We start from the raw sequence: 20,395 nt of genomic DNA, 5'->3' as shown, positions 1-20,395 counted from the left end.
GCCTTGCTAACTAAACTCATTGCTTCTAATACATTTTTCGAGGATTCGATGTATAGGCATGGCAACTGAGTATAGAGAGAGAGCTATTTGTTCTTAGGATTTTAGGAGCTCTTCAACACTGCAAGATGCCCTGGTCAAAACTAGTGAACTAAATTATACTTGGCAAGCTCAGTCAGCCTTGCAAAGATAAATATTTAATATCACCATCGTTATAAGCAAGAACAAAGAAGAAGCAAGGTGGTGGAGACATCAAAAAGGCAAGACTTTGATGATGAGAAGTCCACAGGGGTGGTTCTCCTCGGCCCTAAAGGGCCGCCCTGAGTCAGAGACACAGTGCCTAGAGTGGTTAAAATTAAAAGGATTAGGACTCATAATGCCTAATGTTGACAAAGCTTTGCTCCATCCACACCCTTAAAGCACTTGAGTTTCCTAATTTGCAATCTTGGGGCAAGGTTTCTTTTTCACATTTCTCCTGGGAAACAGTCTATGTCAGTCTCTGGTTTCCCTTCCTTGTAGTTAGTTACTGTGATCTTCTTACTAGACCTCCATTACGTCACTCGTGTAACCAGCTGGTTCAAATTCCATTTGAGGCCGCAACTGGGTGAATGACTAATCAATGTAAAAACAATGTAAAAACTGCTGACACCGAGCAAGAGTCTACACAAATGGAAATGATCAAATGCACAAATATTTTGACATGTTTTAAGAACATGTTTGAAATGTTCATATGTTTTTCCCCCCGGTCATTGCTTAGAACACTTGCTTTTTTTTTTTTTTTAATTCTGAGATAACGTTTGAAGAAGACAGTTTGATCAAGATGGCATTTTGTATGTTGTTTAGGTGACTGGGAGCATTGGAATAAGAAGCTCCAGCCATACTACTATCCAACTGACAGCATTCCTGAATATTCTTCAATTTTGGTTCCGAATGTCGACAATGTTAGAACAAACTTTTTGATAGACACCATTGCAAAACAGCATAAAGTAAGTGAAACAGTTTCTTAGAGGATTGAAAACCACCGAAGAAACACTACAGATAGAAAAATTAAAACTATTGATCAAAGGCCCCAGGGACTGTCATTTGAAGGAAACGTTAGTCTGGTTACATTAGAGAAACACATCCACAGAAACTCATATGTGAGAGAGAGTTTTATATAAAGAGTAAGTGCACATCAAGAAAGCATCCCAACCCAGCGCTGTCCAAGCCCACAAGTCCAACATTAACCCATATGTCCAAAACCAATCCACAAAGTCCTCCTCCATCTCACAAAACACATGCAATGACACTGACTTGAGGAGGAAAGCCGAGTCAGTGAACATGTGCGCATCTCAGCGCTGGCAGGGGTCTCCACATGGCTGCTCCAGCACCCAGGGCTGCATTGAGGCAGGTCCATGCAGCTTCTCCTCAGGGGTGTCTCGCAGGAAGTGTGCCTTGCCAGCTGAGGTAGGGAACTGGCTAAGGCAGCTGCACCCTGTTCCGACCATCGGAAAGCAAGAGACCAGAGAACTTGAAAGGCGAGGCTCACCAAGCCATTTATCCCTCCGCCCTTTAATTAACCCCACATGTGTTTTCGGCCAGGTTGGTGCAATAAACTTTAACTCTCACATACCTAGAACACACCCAATCTATTAGCCCCTGTATGCTGACTGCCAGCCTTGGATGGGCCGGCAAATCTGCTTATAAAGTGTCCCTTCATGGGACTCTCAAAGTGACATGAATATCCACCCACAGTTTTTACAGCCTTTTATGTTATGCTGGAAAATGCTATACATTTTACAGTTAGATATTTAATTTAAATAAAACTGGCGTTTACTTTGATATAGATGAAATTCTGAAAAGTAATGACAAATTGTTGAATTATTTGAAAGACATGTAAGACTGGCTGGTAGAACTGTAGGATGTTTTAAAATAAACACGCTGTTGAACACCTTTCCCCACGAGTATCCTATGATTGCAGGCTGTTCTGCTCACTGGGGAGCAGGGAACTGCAAAAACAGTGATGATTAAGGCCTATTTGAAAAAATATGATCCTGAAGTACAGCTGTCCAAATCTCTGAACTTTTCATCTGCCACAGAACCAATGATGTTTCAGGTCAGACCCGTCATTTTCTCTAGTAATCACTTAAAACATTTCAAGGGGTCGTTATAATCAAATGTGGGTGATTATAAAGTATAGTATGATGTTGGGCTATTATCAGTGTTATGTTAGTGAATATCACACAGCATCCAAAGAAACAATGGCACTGTTGGCGCTCTATGGCTAAAATGAAATCACATATAAAGAGCACATTTTGACATAATATTAAGGCGGACTCATGTCTATCAGATGCTGACGCTTCTTGGGGAGTGTATCTCTTTGAATATAAATGAATGACTGACATTCCAGTAACTGGTTTTTCCCAGTTTTGCAGTGCATACCGTAATGATTATGCTCACATGTGTTAAATAAACAGAAGTTAATCTACTCTCAAGCATGCCTACCCTTTTTAGGAAGATGGATTAAAGTGTAACAGCTAATGAGCCATTCCTTTTTCTCTAGAGAACCATTGAAAGCTATGTGGACAAGCGGATGGGAAGCACATATGGCCCACCTGGAGGAAGGAAAATGACTGTATTTATCGATGATATTAACATGCCTGTGATTAATGAATGGGGAGATCAGGTACATCAGAAATATTTCCTATGGATGAAATTGAATTGCATTTTAGTGATTTAAAGGTAGATGGCAATAACCTTCACAGCATTACGTGTAGGACCTTTTTTCAGTCTTTATGACTCCCCTCTTCTAGTTGATATGCTTCGTCATGGAAATTCTGTGTGGTTTTCTCCAAAAACCCTTTTGGGACTTGCTGGCTACTTGCTCCTAATGTCCTTTCTGGGCTCCTCTTGCTTTGGGAGTTCCTGGGCAATGCAAATGGTCACCTCATTTGGCTGCTCACCAAAAGCTTGGGAGTTCAAGTGCACCTAGAGGTGCCTCAGAAGAAGGGCCTGATAGAAAATTCTATGGAGTTCAACAAGGGTCAAAAAAGAAATAGATAGGTGATTATACATACACACACAATGTGTGGGTATACAGATATGAATTTGTGTGTTTGCACACACACACACATACATACACACATATATAAAAATAGATGTGGATGCACATGTATTTTAAAAATAATTTTATTGGGGGTTCATATAACTCTTATCATAATCCATCCATCCATCCATCCATCCATTGTGTCAAGCACATTTGTACATTTGTTGCCATCATCATTCTCAAAACATTTGCTTTCTACTTGAGCCCGTGGTCTAAGATTGATTACCTTTTATTTAAAAAAAATTTTTAAAAACATTTTATTAGAGGCTCATACAACTCTTATCACAATCCATACATATACACACATCAATTATATAAAGCACATCTGTACATTCTTTGCCCTAATCATTTTCTTTTTTTCTTTCTTTTTCTTTTATTTTTTTACATTTTATTAGGGGCTCATACAACTCTTATCACAATCCATACATATACATCAATTGTATAAAGCACATCCACACATTCCCTGCCCCAATCATTCTCAAAGCATTTGCTCTCCACTTAAGCACTTTGCATCAGACCCTCTTTTTTTCCCCTCCTTCCCCGCTCCCCCCACTCATGTGCCCTTGGTAATTTATACATTGTTATTTTGTCATATCTTGCCCTATCCAGAGTCTCCCTTCCCCCACTTCTCTGCCGTCCATCTCCCAGGGAGGAGGTCACATGTGGATCCTTGTAATCAGTTCCCCCTTTCCAACCCACTCACCCTCCACTCTCCCAGCATCGCCCCTCACACCCTTGGTCCTGAAGGTATCATCCACCCTGGATTCCCTGTGCCTCCAGCCCCCATATGCACCAGTGTACAACCTCTGCCCTATCCAGCCCTGCAAGGTAGAATTCGGATCCTGGTAGTTGGGGGGAGGAAGCATCCAGGATCTGGGGGAAAGCTGTGTTCTTCATTGGTACTACATCGTACCCTGACTGACCCATCTCCTCTCCTAAACCCCTCTATGAGGGGAAGATCACCTTTTAAAGAAAAGATTTGCTCATAAAATAAAGAGTATCATCTGTTAATAGTATATTCCTTCTAAAAAAAACAAAGCAAAAAAAACCCCAAACAAACCAACACCCCCTCTCCCACAAATACACATCACTATGAGCCTCACTGCTCAACAAGGGCAGGGAAACTCGATTATTGGAAATGGGACATCCAAATGGAAACAAGGAGAATCTTGACACACCAGGAGGGTATGAACAGTGTCACTAAACAACTTGTGTAGAAACAGTTGAATGGCCACCTATTTTTCAGTATGAACCCACTGAAAAACAGTAAACTATTATTTTAAGCAAAGCAAATCAGATCAAAACAACAGCAACACACGCGCGCACACACACACACATCCTCTACAATTCTCCTCCGACACAAATGGGGTGGCCATGAATCAGAACTGACTTGAAGTAGGCAACTAGTGATGCCTTTTGTGGCCTTCTTTCAGTTTTATCATTGATGCTCCTTTAGCTCATATTCTAGATACTTTTCTTTCTGAGGAATCCTTGACATTAAAAACCACATTTCCCCTCGCTCTACCACACACCACGGTCCTAGTTGGAATAATCGATCCACCTGAGTCACTCCCTGTTACAGGACCTTTCCGATGCTGCAGGCTCCTGGCGAGATCCACAGAACCCCTCCGGCCAACATCCACAGTCTCGTCCTCACCATCAGCCTTGCGTCCACCCATCATTGTCCCTTCGCATCTTCTGTCCCTATTTACCACTAGGAGGTCAGGTTGCCAAGTCAGTCCACACCATGAGAGTGATCTCCAAAGGGTTCTTCATGGCTCTTCTCTGACCCGGTCTCCTCCTCTTCCCCTCTCCTGACACCGACTCAGAATGTCCCTGGAAGCCCTGCCTCATCCACAATATTCCCTGTGGATTCCACCTCTCCACTGCACGTAATCCTCATCTTCCTGCTGCCTTCGAGAGCTGACCCCACCAGCTCCCCAGGACATTGTCTCTGCAGGCTTCTCAAGGAACCTCTGGGCTTAGAGGGGAAAGAAGTATCTCTTTGCTTCTCATTGCCTTCCTTCCTGAAAACCTACCCCTCTGACCCCGATCCCACCCCTCACCATGTGTGGCAGTCATCTCGGACCCTCAGGCAACCCCTCCCACTTTCCACGAAGATTCCTGTCCCTGACTCACTGTTATTGTCCTTTCATTAGGACCGGCTTCATGGATCCTATCTTTGAATAGTCTTCTCTTTCCTCTCATTTCCTTCCTTCCCTGCTTCCCTAGCTTAAATCCCTGAGTCCATCATGACAATCATCCCAGGATACATCCTCTACTCGTGTCCGAAAGCCCCAACCTCTTCAGTCCACCCACCAGCACTCACGCAGGTCAACTTGGCTGGAGCAAAGCACACAACACTGGTTTCATTTCATCTTCATGATCATGGGCCTCAACTGAGCTCTCTCTTTTGAGCAAATGGATAGCGGTAAGATAAAAATAACATGAAGTTTGCCACTTTAATCATGTGTAAGTGTGTGATTCAGTGGCATTAATTACGTTCACAGTATGGTGCCACCATCCCCACTGTTTCCAAAATGTTTCATCACCCGGCATTGGTACTCTACTCACCTCTCCATCTCCCTCGCCCTTGGAAACCCTGATATAGCTTCTCTCTAGATAAGTTTACCTACTCAAGAGATTTTATGTTGATGGGTCCTAGAATATCTGCCGTTGTGCGTCTGACTTATTTCACTCAGCCCATTCTGGGCCTTGCAATGGCTTCCTTACTGTTTTCCTTTGTCCCTGGTCCCTCCCAGCCTCCTCTCAAATCAGCAACCAGTTAAAACATGGCACACTCCTCTCCTCAGAATTCTCCAATGGAATACCAACACGCTCATCATTCCCAAAGACCTGGTGCTTGCTGTTGGATCTCGCCACTCCGTCTGTCACTCTCGCTTTAACTATACTAACAGGTTCTTCTACCTATGGGGGTACACGTCCCCTCAGAGGCTCTGCATTTACGGTTTCCTCGGCCTGGAGTGTTCTTCCCTAGCTAATCTGAGTGTTTTGTGTTCTCACCTCCTTCAAGTCTTTGCTTGGATGTTATGTCGGGAGAAGCTTCCCCTAAAGTCTACCTCAGTCACTCCCTTTGAGTCCTCTGTATTTGCCTTTGCTACTTTGTTTTCTTATTAGGGTATTCCATTTATTGGTTATGAATTCATACATAATGCATTGCATTTTACCTTCTACCATTGGAATGTGCATTCCGTGAGGACAGCGGTTTCTGTCAATGCCTGAACAGAGCCTGGCACGTGGCATTGTTCTCAGTTTCCACCTGGCTGGCTGTGATGCGTGGTGACCCCGCACACAACAGAAGGACATGTTGTTTGGCCCTGTCCCAGCTTCACAGTCTTTGATTTGCTCGAGAACATTGTGGTGGCCACCGAGCATCCAGAAAACCTTCCCACCTATGGGTTCATCTTCCAGCTCTATGTCGGACAAGATTCCGTAGTGGTCCTGAACGTTTCCTTGGCTAATTTTGGGAAGTAGATCTCCAGACCTTTCCTCCTAGTATGTCTTAATTTGGAAGCTCTGCTAAAACATGTCCACCATGGGTGACCTCTCTGGTATTTGAGTTCCTGGTCACATAGCCTCCGGTGCCATCGCAACACATAAATGAGCACTCACAGATGGGGCATATTGGCATCGCTCATCAAACACTTGTGACATCGATGTCTGCTGCGCTTGTGGGGCGTGTACACCTGCCCCTTGGAGATGCCCAGTAGGAATTGTATATGAAAAAGTGGACCCAAAAAAAAAAAAAAGAAAAAGTGGACCTTAGACGGGATTTGCAGTCAAGACTTGTACAAATGTAAGTTTCTTTAGATGGTCTAGGGTGTAGATTCAGACATCATCCCATGGCATGGAAAGGACCAAGAATGGAACCCTGGAGCTATATGTGGTGAAAGGGTGGTTTGAGGAGGTGGAGGATGACCAACGAGAAGCCACAAGATTAGCCTGGGAAGAATCGGGCTTCTGAAAGCAAGAGAGGACGAGGTTTCAAGAAGGACAGAGTGTAAGACGTGTGACAGGCTGCAGAGAGGATGAGATGAGGCATAAAACTGAAAATCAATACACTCCATTATGTGCTACTGAAAGCTCGGACTGGAAACTGTCCTACATTCTGATGGAAGGGATTTTGAAGAGCGGAGGGTGGCGCCCCACGATGTCTGCAGAGAAGCGTGCTGTCAGCCTGAGAGCGCTGTGGCCATCGTACCACATACCCAGAGCCTCGCCTGTCCACATTGGTCGAGCACATAGTTCGATCACGGTGGCAAAGAGAAGACTGAGCTGACACTGGACACGTTTGACTTCGGGTTTAGCGTGCACGGGGTGTCGTAGTCAGGGTTCTCTGGAGACACAGAAATGGGGAGATAGATATCCATATCTGCATCAATATAACAGCTTCGAGGAACTTGCTCGCATTATTGTGGGGGCTGATGTAGGTCAGACCGCAGGCTAGAGACATTTGTAGGCTTATATCTCAAGATCCATAGGTTGAGCAACAGGAAGAGTGTGTGTGTGTGTGTGTGTGTGTGTGTGTGTGTGAGAGAGAGAGAGAGAGAGAGAGATTCTATCAAAATAACTATGTAAGGTCTTCAAGCAGAACACACTCAAAGGACACTCACTCCCTTTCAAATTGGGTGATTGATTACATGGTGAAGAAGAAAAAGAAAGAAGGAATCTCAAATACACTGCCATCGTGTCGATTCCGAACTGCCCTTGTGGGTTTACAAGACTGAAACTCTTTATGGGAGTAGAAAGCCCATCTTCCTCCCTCGGAACAGCTGGTAGTTTTGAACCACTGACCTCGCAGCTAACAGGCCAATGAAGGGCTGCTACGCCACCACCAGATTACATTAAAAAACAAAACCCATCAAACTCTCCACCATCGAGTTGATGCCGATGCATAACAACTCTATTGGGCAGGGTAGAACTCCCCATGTAGTTTTCTGAGATTGTAACTCTTTTTGTTTTAAATCATTTTATTAAGGGATCATACAACTCTTATCACAATCCACCCATCCATCCATTGAATGTCAAGCAGTGATTGTAGCTCTTATGGAAGTAGAAAGCCTCATCTTTCTCCTGGGGAGAAGCTGGTGGTTTTGAAATGCTGAGCTGTCAGTTAGCCAGCCCAACGTGCAACCACTGAGCCAGCAGGGCTCCTTGTAAATTGCATTATGGAAGAGTAATTAGACTGATGAAGGGCCAAACCATGGGGCACAAGGTGATACTGGACATCTATTCACATCACTGAGGACCTAGTGTCATCTGTACTGCTCAACCAGAGCTATGTACGAATGTAAGGAGCCGTAGTGACACAAAGCCCACCGAGAACTTGCCACTTTAAACCTACCAGTTGGCCTGTGGGCGACAGACATGACAGTCTGCTCCCATAAAACTGCAGCCTTGGAATCCCTGTGGGCATTCTACTCTGTCCCATAGCCATTCGGTAGGAGGAAGATGTGGCAGTCTGCTTCCATAAAGAGTATAGCCAAGAGACGTCCTCATTCTGGTGCAGCAACCCCTGAGGGTGACGTTCCTGGTCGAAGCAGCTCATCACAGAGAGCACTGCAGAGATGGCCCCAGCTCTTGACATGACGTCCCCTACCTAGAGGACGGTGCTACAGAGGAGAACCCTGACATACAATTGAGGGAGAGCAGCCGACTTGACCAGACCACCCTGGGGCCAACCAAGAAGGGAGTGCAAACGACCAGCAAGGAGGGGGGAGCAAAGGCACGCAGTCCCTGAGGAATCTCGATAGCAGATATCCAATTCAGGGGGTGGGGGGAAGCACTTGGTACTTCATCTGGTTGGGGGATATTCACAAGGGGCCCGGACTGCAAGTTAAAGGTATAACTGAGTAGGGGGGCGGAGCAAAAAAAAAAGTACAGCCTGGGAACCCTATGGGAACAATGTAGGGTCATTATGAGTCAGAATCCACTCAGCAGCAATGTTGGCTTCTTTTGGTTTGTTTTAGGGTGAGTGGGTGGGAGGTTATGTAGAAATATGATGATACGTTAATAAAACGCTACTCCACCAAATTTCAGATCACGAATGAAATCGTGCGGCAGATGATGGAAATGGATGGCATGTATAGCTTAGACAAGCCCGGCGACTTCACCACCATCATCGACGTGCAGCTCATCGCGGCCATGATCCACCCGGGAGGTGGTCGCAATGATATCCCACAGCGCTTAAAAAGACAGTTTACGGTGTTTAATTGCACCTTGCCTTCAAACGCTTCCATCGACAAGATTTTTGGTATGGAGATTCTTGGAATCTACTTAGGAAGGAGGGAGGGGGTGGGGGCTGAATACTACGGAGACTCGGGTTTCCAGGCGATTAGACTCGGGGATCTTCAGAAGCATCCTGGTGGCTGGCTCGCCTTAGAGGCGAGCTAGCCTCGGAGCTTCGGTTTTCTTGACGTGACTCATCAGAGAAATGACAACACATAAATGATAAGTTAACGATAATATGATACCACGTCAAAGCTAGCCTCTGATGGACTTGTGAAAATGATTTTTTATTTATTTTAATTTTTGGCTACCAAACTGAAACCTAAATTGTGTCAGCAACAGTTTATCAGAGAATCAGGCCCATGCAGCTCTGGCATGAGCGATTTGATTTAGCCATCACGGGGGGTCCGAGGAGAAAGAGCCAACTTTCCATAGAAGTGCCGGGACCTGTCGTGGTAGATTGTGAGCTGGGTTCCTGACCACGAGGTTAGCCGTTGGAAACCACCAGGCTTCCTGAGCAGCTTTTTGTACTTACCTTCTTCTGAACACGTGCTCAGAGCTGAAGGTATGAGTCAACCGATAGTCTGGCTGGTGTGAAGGAGAGAAAATCTACTTTCACACCCTAACATCAAAGGCATTTTCTGAGTCAGCGTTGGTTCCACTGCCACGATGTTGGGCGTTTCCTATGAATGGCCACATGTCCAGCCCAGGACCCAGCCATTCAGTTCTGCAACATTCAACCCGTGTGGACCTTAACCCTTTGTTTTCCATCTGGGCCTGATCTCCTCCTCTGGAATCCCAGAGAATAGTTGTTCAGCTCTCATTTGGTTCAGGGTGACTGCTCATTTACCATCTTCGGAGCCCGGGTGCCTGGTTCACCTGCCAGATTTGCCCTCACGCATGCTGCGTGGGCTTGGGAGAGGTACTAAGCTCTCTGTTGGGGTTCCTTCATATTAGGAAGATGTCTCCGTATCCTCAAACACACTGTCGTCATTGATTCAATGCCAACTCACAGGGCCCCTGTAGGACAGGGTAGAACCGTCCCTGTGAGTTTCTGGACTGTAACTCTTCAAGGAAGTAGAAAGCTCTCTCTTTCTCCCCAAGAGTGGCTGGTGGTTTTGAACTGTTGACCTTGGGGAATCACTGCCCAACTCATAACCAGTACACCAACAGGGCGTGTCCTAGGGCTGCGTTCACAAAATACCACACAGCAGATGCCTTTAAAGAACAGAGAGTATTCATTCTCCTGCAGATCTGGAGGAGAAATTAAAATCAGGCTCCAAATCAGTCACACGATTTCCTTCTGAGGACTCTGAGAAAGTAACTTCCATGCTTCTCGCCACCCAGTTTTTAGCGGCTCCCAGCAACCCTTTCTGCCTTTGTGGTCACATGGTCCTCTTCCAGCCTCCCATGCCCCTCTCCGTACTGTCGCTTTTATTCAAGCACCACTTGCATAGGACAAGAGCCTGCCCTACTCCAGCATGACCTCATGCTAACTCCCAAGGACTCTATTTCCCTAGAGGGCTTATATTCATAAATTCACTAGGGTAAGACTTCAACACCTCTCTGGGGAGATATTTTCCCATTTGTGGAGCCCTGGTGGAGTAGGGAATTACTTGTCGGACAGCGATCTGCAAGGTCAGCAGTTCAAAACCAGTAGCTGCTCCAAGGGAGAATGACAGGGTTTTCTACTCTGCAAACCGTTACAGTTTCAGGAACTCACGGGGGCAGGTCTACCTTGTCACTATGGGTCAACATCGACTCGGTGGCAGTGAGTTTGGTTTTTGAATGTATTCCGTGTTATGGAGTTCCTCCCGAACAGCCTATAACTGATGAGGACATTATCCACCTCATCAACTGTCTCATGGAAGGTGGGGAAGATTACTTGAGTTCACACACAGAAAATGCTTATCACTGCGTAGGAAGCTTTGCTGGCCTCTCTGCTGAGTTCTCCCCTGAATGAAATCCGTACATCACCCAGCTTAGTGGGCCTTGTACGGATTTATTTTTCCCTGGGATACACATGTACCTTGTAATCTGTTGGTAAGCTTGCATCGTCAATCTTGTTTATTTTCCAGGGGTCATTGGCTGTGGATACTTTGATCCTTGCAGACATTTCAAGCCTGAAATATGTGAGCTAATTGGGAATTTAGTCTCCGCGGGCCGAGTGTTGTGGCAGTGGACTAAGGTACAGACTGGGCAGCCCCGTTCTCCTTAGAACTCATTAAGTGATCCAAGCATCCTAAGTGTCGCAGTACGTTTTCAGTAGAGACAACTGACCTGTGCAGGTGGATTTATGACACCTTTCTCCTCTGGGAAGCAAACGGTCTGACCGAATGAGGTTTTCCATATGTATGAGCTGTAACTGTAAATCAGACGCGATGTCCGAGACGCAACTCAATTTTACTGAAATGAGGGCATTTCTTTTCCACCAGTCCCTCTGATTAGTGTGCTTGTCTCCCCAGTGGCACGACGTCTCACACGCGTTTGCTGATTGAGCACATACATTGAGTACCAGAGACTCCACGCTCCACGTGACTTGAGAGCTCACTCGTGTCATTTTCTGAGGTGGCATGTGGGTTTAGGAAATGAATGCGCGTGCGCTTTAACGCCGGGGTGCCCTGGGTGCTGCCAATGGTTTGTGCTCAACTCCCAGCCTAAAGGTTGGTGGTTTGAACTCATCCAGTGGCACCACGGAAGGAAGGCAGGGTGTTCTGCTTCCATAAAGATCACGGCCAAGAAAAGCCTACGCAACGGTTCTGCACTGCAACACGTGGGGCCGACATGAGTCAGAGTCGGCCGTATGCAACAATTGTTCATTCTTCACAAAATAGACTGGGCTTCCATAAACAAGGCCGAGGCGTCTGTCAAGCTGAACATACCTATAGCTGCCACCAGGTGACGTGGGCAGCTCTTGTAGAAAGCGTAGGCTTGAGATGAAAAGGAAAGATGGAGTTTACACTTGGCAAAACGTGGTGAAGGCAACGAGGGCTAGTCGTGGTATCAGAATACTTAACTAAACTCAGGCAGAACCGATACACAGACCAAGGGCAGTGAAAACCTGGTGAGGTAGTTAGTTTATTACACCAACCTGGCCAATAAACGTGGGGTTAATTGAAGGGTGGAGAGATAAACGGTTCAGTAAGCCTCACCTCTCTAGTTCTCGGGTTTCTTGCTTTGTGATGGTTGGACCAGGGAGCAGCTGCCTTAGCCAGTTCCCTGCTTCAGCTGGCAAGGCTCACTTCCTGCAAGACATGCTTGAGAAGAAGCCACATGGACCTGACCTGACGCAACCCTGGGTGCTGGAGCAGCCGTGTGGAGGCCCCTGTCAGTGCTAAGATGCTTACATGTTCACTGACTCGGCTTTCCTCCTGTAGTCGGCATCATAGTGTGTATTTTGTGAGATGGAGGAGGACTTTGTGGATTGGTGTCAGACATAGAGGTTAATGTTGGATTTGTGGGCTTGGGTAGCACTGGGTTGGGATGTTTTCTTGATGAGCATGTAACCTTTATATAAAACTCTCTCTTATACATGATTTGTTTCTGTGGATTTGTTTCTCTAAAGTACGCAGACTAACACACCTGGTTTAAAATCAGGAAAGGCATGCATGACAGTTGTAGCTTCTCCCCACAACGGTTCACTCTGTACGTTGAGCAGATCATGAGTGAAGCTGGGCTATATGAAAAAGAAGGTGGCCTCAGGATCTGAGGAAGACTTGCTACCAACCTGTGATACATGCAGATGACAGCGCCGTCTTTGCCGAAAGCAAAGAGGACTTGAAGCACTTACTGATATGAAGATCTTTATGGCGAAGAACATCGAGTATGCCAGGGACTGGCAGAAGAACAAACAAATCCATTTTGGAAAAGGCACAACCAGAATGCTCCTTAGGAGAGGGGCTGGCGAGACGTGCTTTCATGTCCTTTGGAGGGCTTTTGATGAGGAGGGGTCGGTCCTCATCATGCGTGACCGGCAGAGTGGCGGACACATGGGTTCAAGCACACTGACGGTTGTGGAGATGGCATGGGACCGGCCCGCAGTCGGGCATTTTGTTGTTTGTAGGGTTGGTTGCTGTGAGTCAGAACTGATTGGATGGCACCTGACAACAACAAGGATGACAACGACGACGTAGTATACGTTAGCAAGTTTGATCAGTAAGGTTATTAATGGTTACCAAATCAAAAGCCAAACCCACTGGTGTTGATTCTATTGAATAATGACCCTATAGGATCGACTACAGCATTTCCAGAGCTGTAGTCTTCAACAACAACAACAGCAGCAGCAAAACCCCGTGTTTATTGTGCATTAGGTGAAGGTTTTACAGAGCAGTCCATCAGCTTTACATTCGACAACTCATCAAACCTCCCAAGGTCTTGCCCTGTTTTTGCCCACTGTCCCCTTGTTGAATATTGCCTCCCCTTCACCCGAGTGAACACCTGTTAACTCTTTAGTCTGCGACTTCCCCTTCCGCCCTGGGCCACCTTTCCTGGGTTCTTTATCATTGTGATTTAGTGCAATGCATTTCCTTTTTGTGCTGGGCTAACCTCACCCGGGTTCATCATGTTAGGAGATGCTGCACAGACGCAGCACTATATTTGTTATTAAACACTTTCATTGGGGGCTCTTACATCTCTTATCACAATCCATACATTCATCCAGTGTGTCAAGCACATTTGCACATATGCTGCCGTCATCATTTTCAAAGCATTCTCTTCCCACTTGAGCCCCTGATATCAGCTTCCCATTTCTTACCCCTCCTTCCCCTGCTTGCCCTCCCTCACGAACCCTTGATAAGTTGTAGATTATTATTTTTATACCTTATATCATCCTCCATCACCCCTCACCTGCTTTTCCATTGTTCATGCCCCTGGGAGGGGGTTCTATGTTGATCCTTGTGATTGATTTCCCTTTTCTCCCTCCCACCTCTCCCCTATTCCTCTGTTATCTCTACTCTCATTGTTGGCCCTGACGGATTTATCTGTCCTGGATTCCCTGTGTTGCGGGCTCTTGAATCTGTAGCAGTGTGCATGCTCTGGTCTAATCCGATTTGTAAGGTAGAATTGAGGTCATGATAGTAGGGGGAAGGAAGCACCAAAGAACCAGAGGGAAGTTGTGTGTTTCATCAGTGCTATGTTGCACCCTGACTGACTCATCTCTTCCCTGTGACCCCTTTGTGAGGGGATGTCCACTTGTCTACAGATGGACATTGGGTCTCCACTCCATGCCCCTCCCATTCACATTGGTTATGATTTTGTTCTGGGTCTTAGATGCCTGATACCTGATCCCATCAACACCTCATGATCACACAGGCTGGTGTGCTTCTTCTATGTGGACTTTGTTGCTTCTGAGCTTGATGGCCATTTGTGTATCTTCAAGACCCCAGACACTATATCTTTTTATAGCCGGGCGCCATCAGCTTTTTCCACCACATTTGCTTATGCACCCATTTGTCTTCAGCCATCCTGTTGGGAAGAGGGGCATCACATGATGCCAGATTATTAGAACAAAGTGTTCTTGTGTTGAGGGAGTATACTTGAGTTAAGGCCCATCTGCATGGCCCATATCCATCTGCAACCTTAATTCTTAACATAGATATGAGTACATAGTTCTATTCCCCTCTCATTATATATAAATATATTTGCATATGTGCATGACTGTATTTAGATGTCTGTAAATACCCTTTGCCTCCTGGTTCTTTCCTCTATTTTCTTTTACTTTCCTCTTGTCCCACCATCATGTTCGACCTTCATTCGGGTTTAGTAATTCCTTACTGCTACATTGCCCTTGATTACACCCCCTAGGCATCCTATGCCCTTCTCTCCCTTGCTTTTAGTTCACTTGTTGTTCCCTTGTCCCTAGGTTGGTTCCCCAACCTTCCTTTCTCCCACCTCCCCTTCTCCCATATCCCCGTGAACCATTAGTCCCATTCTTTTCATCTCCCAATTGTTTATCCCACCTATGTTATCTAGATAGACACAGAGAGACATTAATGAGCGCAAAAACCAGGCAAGGCCAAACAAAACAACAAAGGAAGTCCAGACCAACAAAACAATAACCTCAAAAAAACCCCAAAACAACAACAACAAAAAGAAAGCCACCGACAAAAATGGAAACACCTATAAATAGCTCAAGGTCTGATTGTTGACCTTTGTGAGCGTTTTCCAGTCAAGTCTGAGGGGGTGCCACTCTGTCTCCAAAGTCTATTTTTGGTATTTCTTGGGGGATTTCATCACTTTGCTCCCCTTGCAGCTTTGTTGCATGCCCTTAGTGTTTCGCCCCAACGTGATGGAGTCAGATTGTATACAATTCCCACACAGTGTCTCCAGATTCAGCACTATTTTTAATGCTGCCTGTTATTCCATTAGGAGCCCTGGTGGTGTCCTGGTTACGCACTGGGTTGTGATCCATCCATAAGGTTGGCAGTTTGAAACCACCAGCCACTCCATGGGAGGAAGATGGGGCTTTCTACTCCTGGCAAGAGTGACAGTCTGGGAAACCCACAGGACCCTTTCTTTTGGGTCACTCTGAGTCAGCATTGACTCTTTGGCAGTGGGTTTGGATGATCCCATTGTATGAATGTACCAAAGTCCACTTATCCATTCTTCCTCTGTGAACCTTGAGGTAGGTTGATTTTATCTTTTTCAAATTGGCCATCTTTATGGAAGCAGACGGTTGCCTCTCTCTGCTGTGGAACAGCCTTGATGGATTATTCCAACAGTTTCCATAGTTGTTAAGAACCGAAGAAACATGGCCTGTTCAAAGTCAACCAGTGCTAGCAGAGCCGGCACTCCACCTGATTCTTGAATCAGTCCTTTAGAAGATGTATCATCTTTTAAATTTGACAGTGGCTTATTTAGAGCTCGGTTTTGCAGTTTTGTGACAAAATATGCAACTCGGTCGTTTGCCTAGTTTAATGTAAGATAGGATTTGTGGTGCAAAACAGTTCTAGAAGCAGTTCTTTAAAGTTTATCTTGTAAATCCCAATTGTAGATATTACTTATTATTATTATTTGGGCCTTTAGGTAAAGATGCTGCCAACTCCTTCCAAATTCCATTACATCTTCAATCTTCGAGATCTTTCCCGGATTTGGCAAGGAATGTTAGTGATAAAAGCTGAGGAGTGTGATTCCGTCCCTACTCTCCTGTCACTTTTCAGGCATGAGTGCAACAGAGTGATTGCAGACAGGTGTGTATCAGAGTATTTGCATTTCAACATACTGTAGAAGAAGATCCTTGGTGGTGCTGTCGGGTAAGCAGTGCACTGCTAACCATAAGGTCGGTGGTTCAAACCCACCGGCCACTCTAGTGGACAATGGTGAGACTATACATTCATGAAGATTTACAGCCACAGAAAACCTATGTAGGGTCATTGTGAGTTTGAATTGAAACTAAGGTAGTGTTTTTAAAAAAATAAGTTTATATCACTAAATCCAATTTTGTATTATCTACCCAGATAAATAGAATAAGTGCAAGATGCTTTGATGTCATTTTCCCACCTGCTGGTCTCCTTAAAAAAAATTCTCTGCTAATTCCCCTGAGCCTGATTGCAGTCATACATCTTTGTCAGTCACCATTTCAGAGTGTTGGTAAAATGCAGAGTCACGTTTTAGTTAACATTTTAGGGATCTGCTTGCTGGAATCCTGTGCATATGTTAAGCTCTCTCTTCAAGCCTCACTTTCCTCATCTGTAATATCTGATGGTAATGCCAATACCACCCCCAAAATTGTACAATATCTAACATAGTGTCACCCATAAAAGGAGAGCTCTTTGAATGATGAGAGCAACAAATGTACAAACATGCTTGACACAATGGATGGATGGATGGATTGTGATAAGAGTCGTGCGAGGCCCCAATAAAATGATTTTTTTTTTAAAGTAGAGCTCTTCAAAGGTTAGCACCCCATTCCTTCTCTGATACAATAAATACAAAAAGACCCTGTGCCACATGCACTGTCTGCCCACAAACTCAGAAAGAGAAGACCTTTGGTCTTACCTAGGTGAGTTACTTATGTTTTCCGAAAGTGATATCATGAATGGCATAAGTGCCTTGAATGGAATTATGTCGCTGTCAAAACAGAAGAACATATTGCTCCCTGTCCGAAGGGGTCATGGGGCCCTGCTGATAGAGTGGTTGCACACTGGGCTGCTAACCTCAAGGTCAGCAGTTCAAAAGCACCAGTCTCTTCTCAGGAGAGAGATGAGGCTTTCTGATCCTGTGAGCAGTTACCGTCTCAGAAACCCACAGGGGCAGTTCTCTCCTGTCCTATGATGTCACTGTGAGTCAGCATCGAAACTCACAGTGGGATTTCTACTTTGCCCTATGGGACCCACTGAGTTGGGATTGAGTAGATGGCAATGAATTTGGTTTTGGTTTCATCCAAAGGAAGACAGGGATGGGGGTAGGACTAAGAGGAGACGGCAGGAGGATGAAACCGGGTGCATGTAAAAGATGCATCCACATTTTGTGTTTTCACTCCGGAAATTTAAATTTCAGATTTATCACTCCTGAAGATGAGCAGTGGTTTAGTACGCACCTGTCTCGTGCTATTGAAGAAAACGTGAGCTCAGAGGTGGTGTCCAGTATGGCCGCTGAACCGTACTTTGTGGACTTTCTCCGTGACATGCCAGAACCGACAGGCGATGAACCTGAAGACACTGCCTTTGAAGTTCCCAAAATCTATGAAATGGTATTTTTTTTTTTTTGGTGGTTAGATTTTATTTATTTATTTTTTTAATTTTAACAATTTATTGGGGCTCATACAATTCTTTTCACAGTTCATATATATACATACATCAATTGTATAAAGCACATCTGTACAGTCTTTGCCCTAATCATTTTTTTTCTCTTTTCTTCTTTTACATTTTATTAGGGGAAATGGTATTTATTTTTATCCTCAAGAAAAAAGCTCTTAGTTTCCTAGCTAAGACTCCTGGTCTCCCCCTCTCTGGGCCTGCCATGGATGGCTGCAGCTTCTAAGTTCTTTATGTATTGTAATTCATAGTCATCGTGGACCAAGTAAAATATTTCTTTCAATGAAACCCATTAAAGTCAGGAGTAAGACTCACATGCCCTTGTGGCCACTGCTACTGAATGCTGCTTGGAAAGTTCTGGGAAATGCTGTAAAGGGGATGGGGGTGGGGTGGGGCAAAGAACATAGGCCTCGTGATCAGATGGGGAAAAATCAAAATATCATGAAGCAATAAATAATTATAAAACACGGTAGTGATCTTCTATGCAGGGTAAGGAGCTCTACTGGGGCAGTGGTTAAATTACTTGGCCACTAACCTAAAGGTTGGCTGTTCTGACCCACCAGCCGCTACCCAGGAGAAAGAGGTGGCAGCCTGCTCTCATCAGGATTACAACCATGACAGCCCTATGCTGTAGTTGGTCTCTGCCCTTGAGTGTTGTTATGAATTTGAATTCACTGGGTGGCAACGGGTTTGGGCTGGTAAATTCCAGTCCAGGCGTCCAATCTAGCCTGCCACCTGTCTCTGTTGGATCTCCGGGCTAAGGAAGGCGCTTTAGTGGCCCTAGTGGCTTATGCATGTGGCCACAGACTTGATGGCAGTAAGTTTCTGCTTTTTGGAGGTGAGCTAGGAATAGTGTTTATGGTTTTTTTTAATGAAATGCTATTTATAAGAATTAGAAATATTTATCTCCATTTATAAATACAAAAAAGCAAATGAAACCACACAAGTATTTGTTACATTCCACCATGACTTACTATGGGTAGAAGCTTGGCACTGGGCTTCTTGAAAGAGAAGACAGAAATAATTTTATGGTGGAATCTTCCAATTAGTGTGGTTAGGCTTCAGACATCTGAAACCAAATAGTTCCAAGTAGATTAAGATGAGGCAAATCTCTAGGAACCCATGGGGGGGGGGGGGGGTGTTAGCTTGTATGTTTTTCTTCCCAGATTTTGGATTCCTTTATAAGGACTACTTTCATAGATATTTAGGCCTTAATAACTAATACTCCTTTTCTGCCCCACCCCTCAGGTGCCAAACTTTGAATTCCTCTCCGAAAAGCTCCAGCAGTACCAGAGACAGTTCAATGAAATCATTCGAGGGGCATCGCTGGACCTGGTGTTTTTCAAAGACGCGATGACTCATCTGATTAAGGTCTCTCCTATTGACGGTTTAAATCTGTTCAGAGGCTTAGTAAATGTCCGGGAGAAACTTTTGGAGAGAATAAATACTTTGATCGGGTAGCTCCTCGAAGAATGTCCAGAGATGGGCTCATCTCACGGTCTCGGAAAGGAGGAACAGAAGGGAAGAGCCTTAATCCAATCCATCCGCTCAGCAGCGAATGCTTTCCAAGGGCAGATGGATTGTTTTATGTTGAGAGGTTTGAATACACGACGTGATTCAAGTCTGCAGGGGGACAGAAAGGAGTTGTGTTCTTGGATGATTGGCTGGTAAAAAGGGATTTGCTGATAGAGAACAGGGATTTAGGGCAGTTTGCTAATGAAGCGGCTATCACCTCTTCGTTTTACTGTTGTTTTCTGCAAACTTGGTGAGTTTTCAGATGTCCCGGGTCCATTTTCATGTTTATCTATCCAGTCAGCAAATCATGATGGCGCTCCCATCGTGGCTGGGTCTTGGAGAACCGAGACATCACCATCCTTGGTGCCGACGCACAAACGTGATGGATATATTTAAAAGTATGTGGTGCAATGAATATGTACCAAGGTGTTGCTGCTCATCTGCCAGATGTAAAACTTGTCTTGAAATAAGGCAATGTTTTTAAGTGGTAACAGTGGATTTAGTGACCCATCTAGACGGTCTTCCTAATCAGTGACACTCATGTAAAAGAGAGCTTTGGTGGAATATCTGTAACTGGTCTTCATAAGAGTGGCACTACAATACCTACCACACTTTCACGGAGGAAATCCACTGCAGCAAAGCCATCCACGAGACTGCAGATTTGTGCTTGACACACTGGGCGAATGTATGGATTGTGATACGAGATGTAAGAGCCCCCAATAAAAGTAAGAAAAAAAAAGACTGCAGATTGCCTCAGTCTTTTTCTATAAATGCTACCCCTGCCCCATCATCAGAT

General features: G+C 45.1%; 1 protein-coding gene across 1 annotated transcript in view; it reads left to right on the top strand.

Annotated features, from left to right (window-relative positions):
* DNAH8 (dynein axonemal heavy chain 8) overlaps positions 1–20,395 on the top strand; it is a 358,510-nt gene that overhangs the window by 180,177 nt on the left and 157,938 nt on the right. Inside the window, exons 53-60 of the mRNA XM_075554113.1 lie at positions 841–983; positions 1,958–2,092; positions 2,540–2,662; positions 9,143–9,356; positions 11,410–11,519; positions 16,355–16,518; positions 17,828–18,020; positions 19,333–19,455. Coding sequence (XP_075410228.1) covers positions 841–983; positions 1,958–2,092; positions 2,540–2,662; positions 9,143–9,356; positions 11,410–11,519; positions 16,355–16,518; positions 17,828–18,020; positions 19,333–19,455 — 1,205 coding nt within the window. The remainder of the gene's footprint in view (positions 1–840; positions 984–1,957; positions 2,093–2,539; positions 2,663–9,142; positions 9,357–11,409; positions 11,520–16,354; positions 16,519–17,827; positions 18,021–19,332; positions 19,456–20,395) is intronic.

Source organism: Tenrec ecaudatus, chromosome 7 (genome assembly GCF_050624435.1).
Source record: "Tenrec ecaudatus isolate mTenEca1 chromosome 7, mTenEca1.hap1, whole genome shotgun sequence".
In the NCBI taxonomy this organism is placed as follows: Eukaryota; Metazoa; Chordata; class Mammalia; order Afrosoricida; family Tenrecidae; genus Tenrec; species Tenrec ecaudatus.
This window is presented reverse-complemented; position numbering and strand designations above follow the sequence as displayed.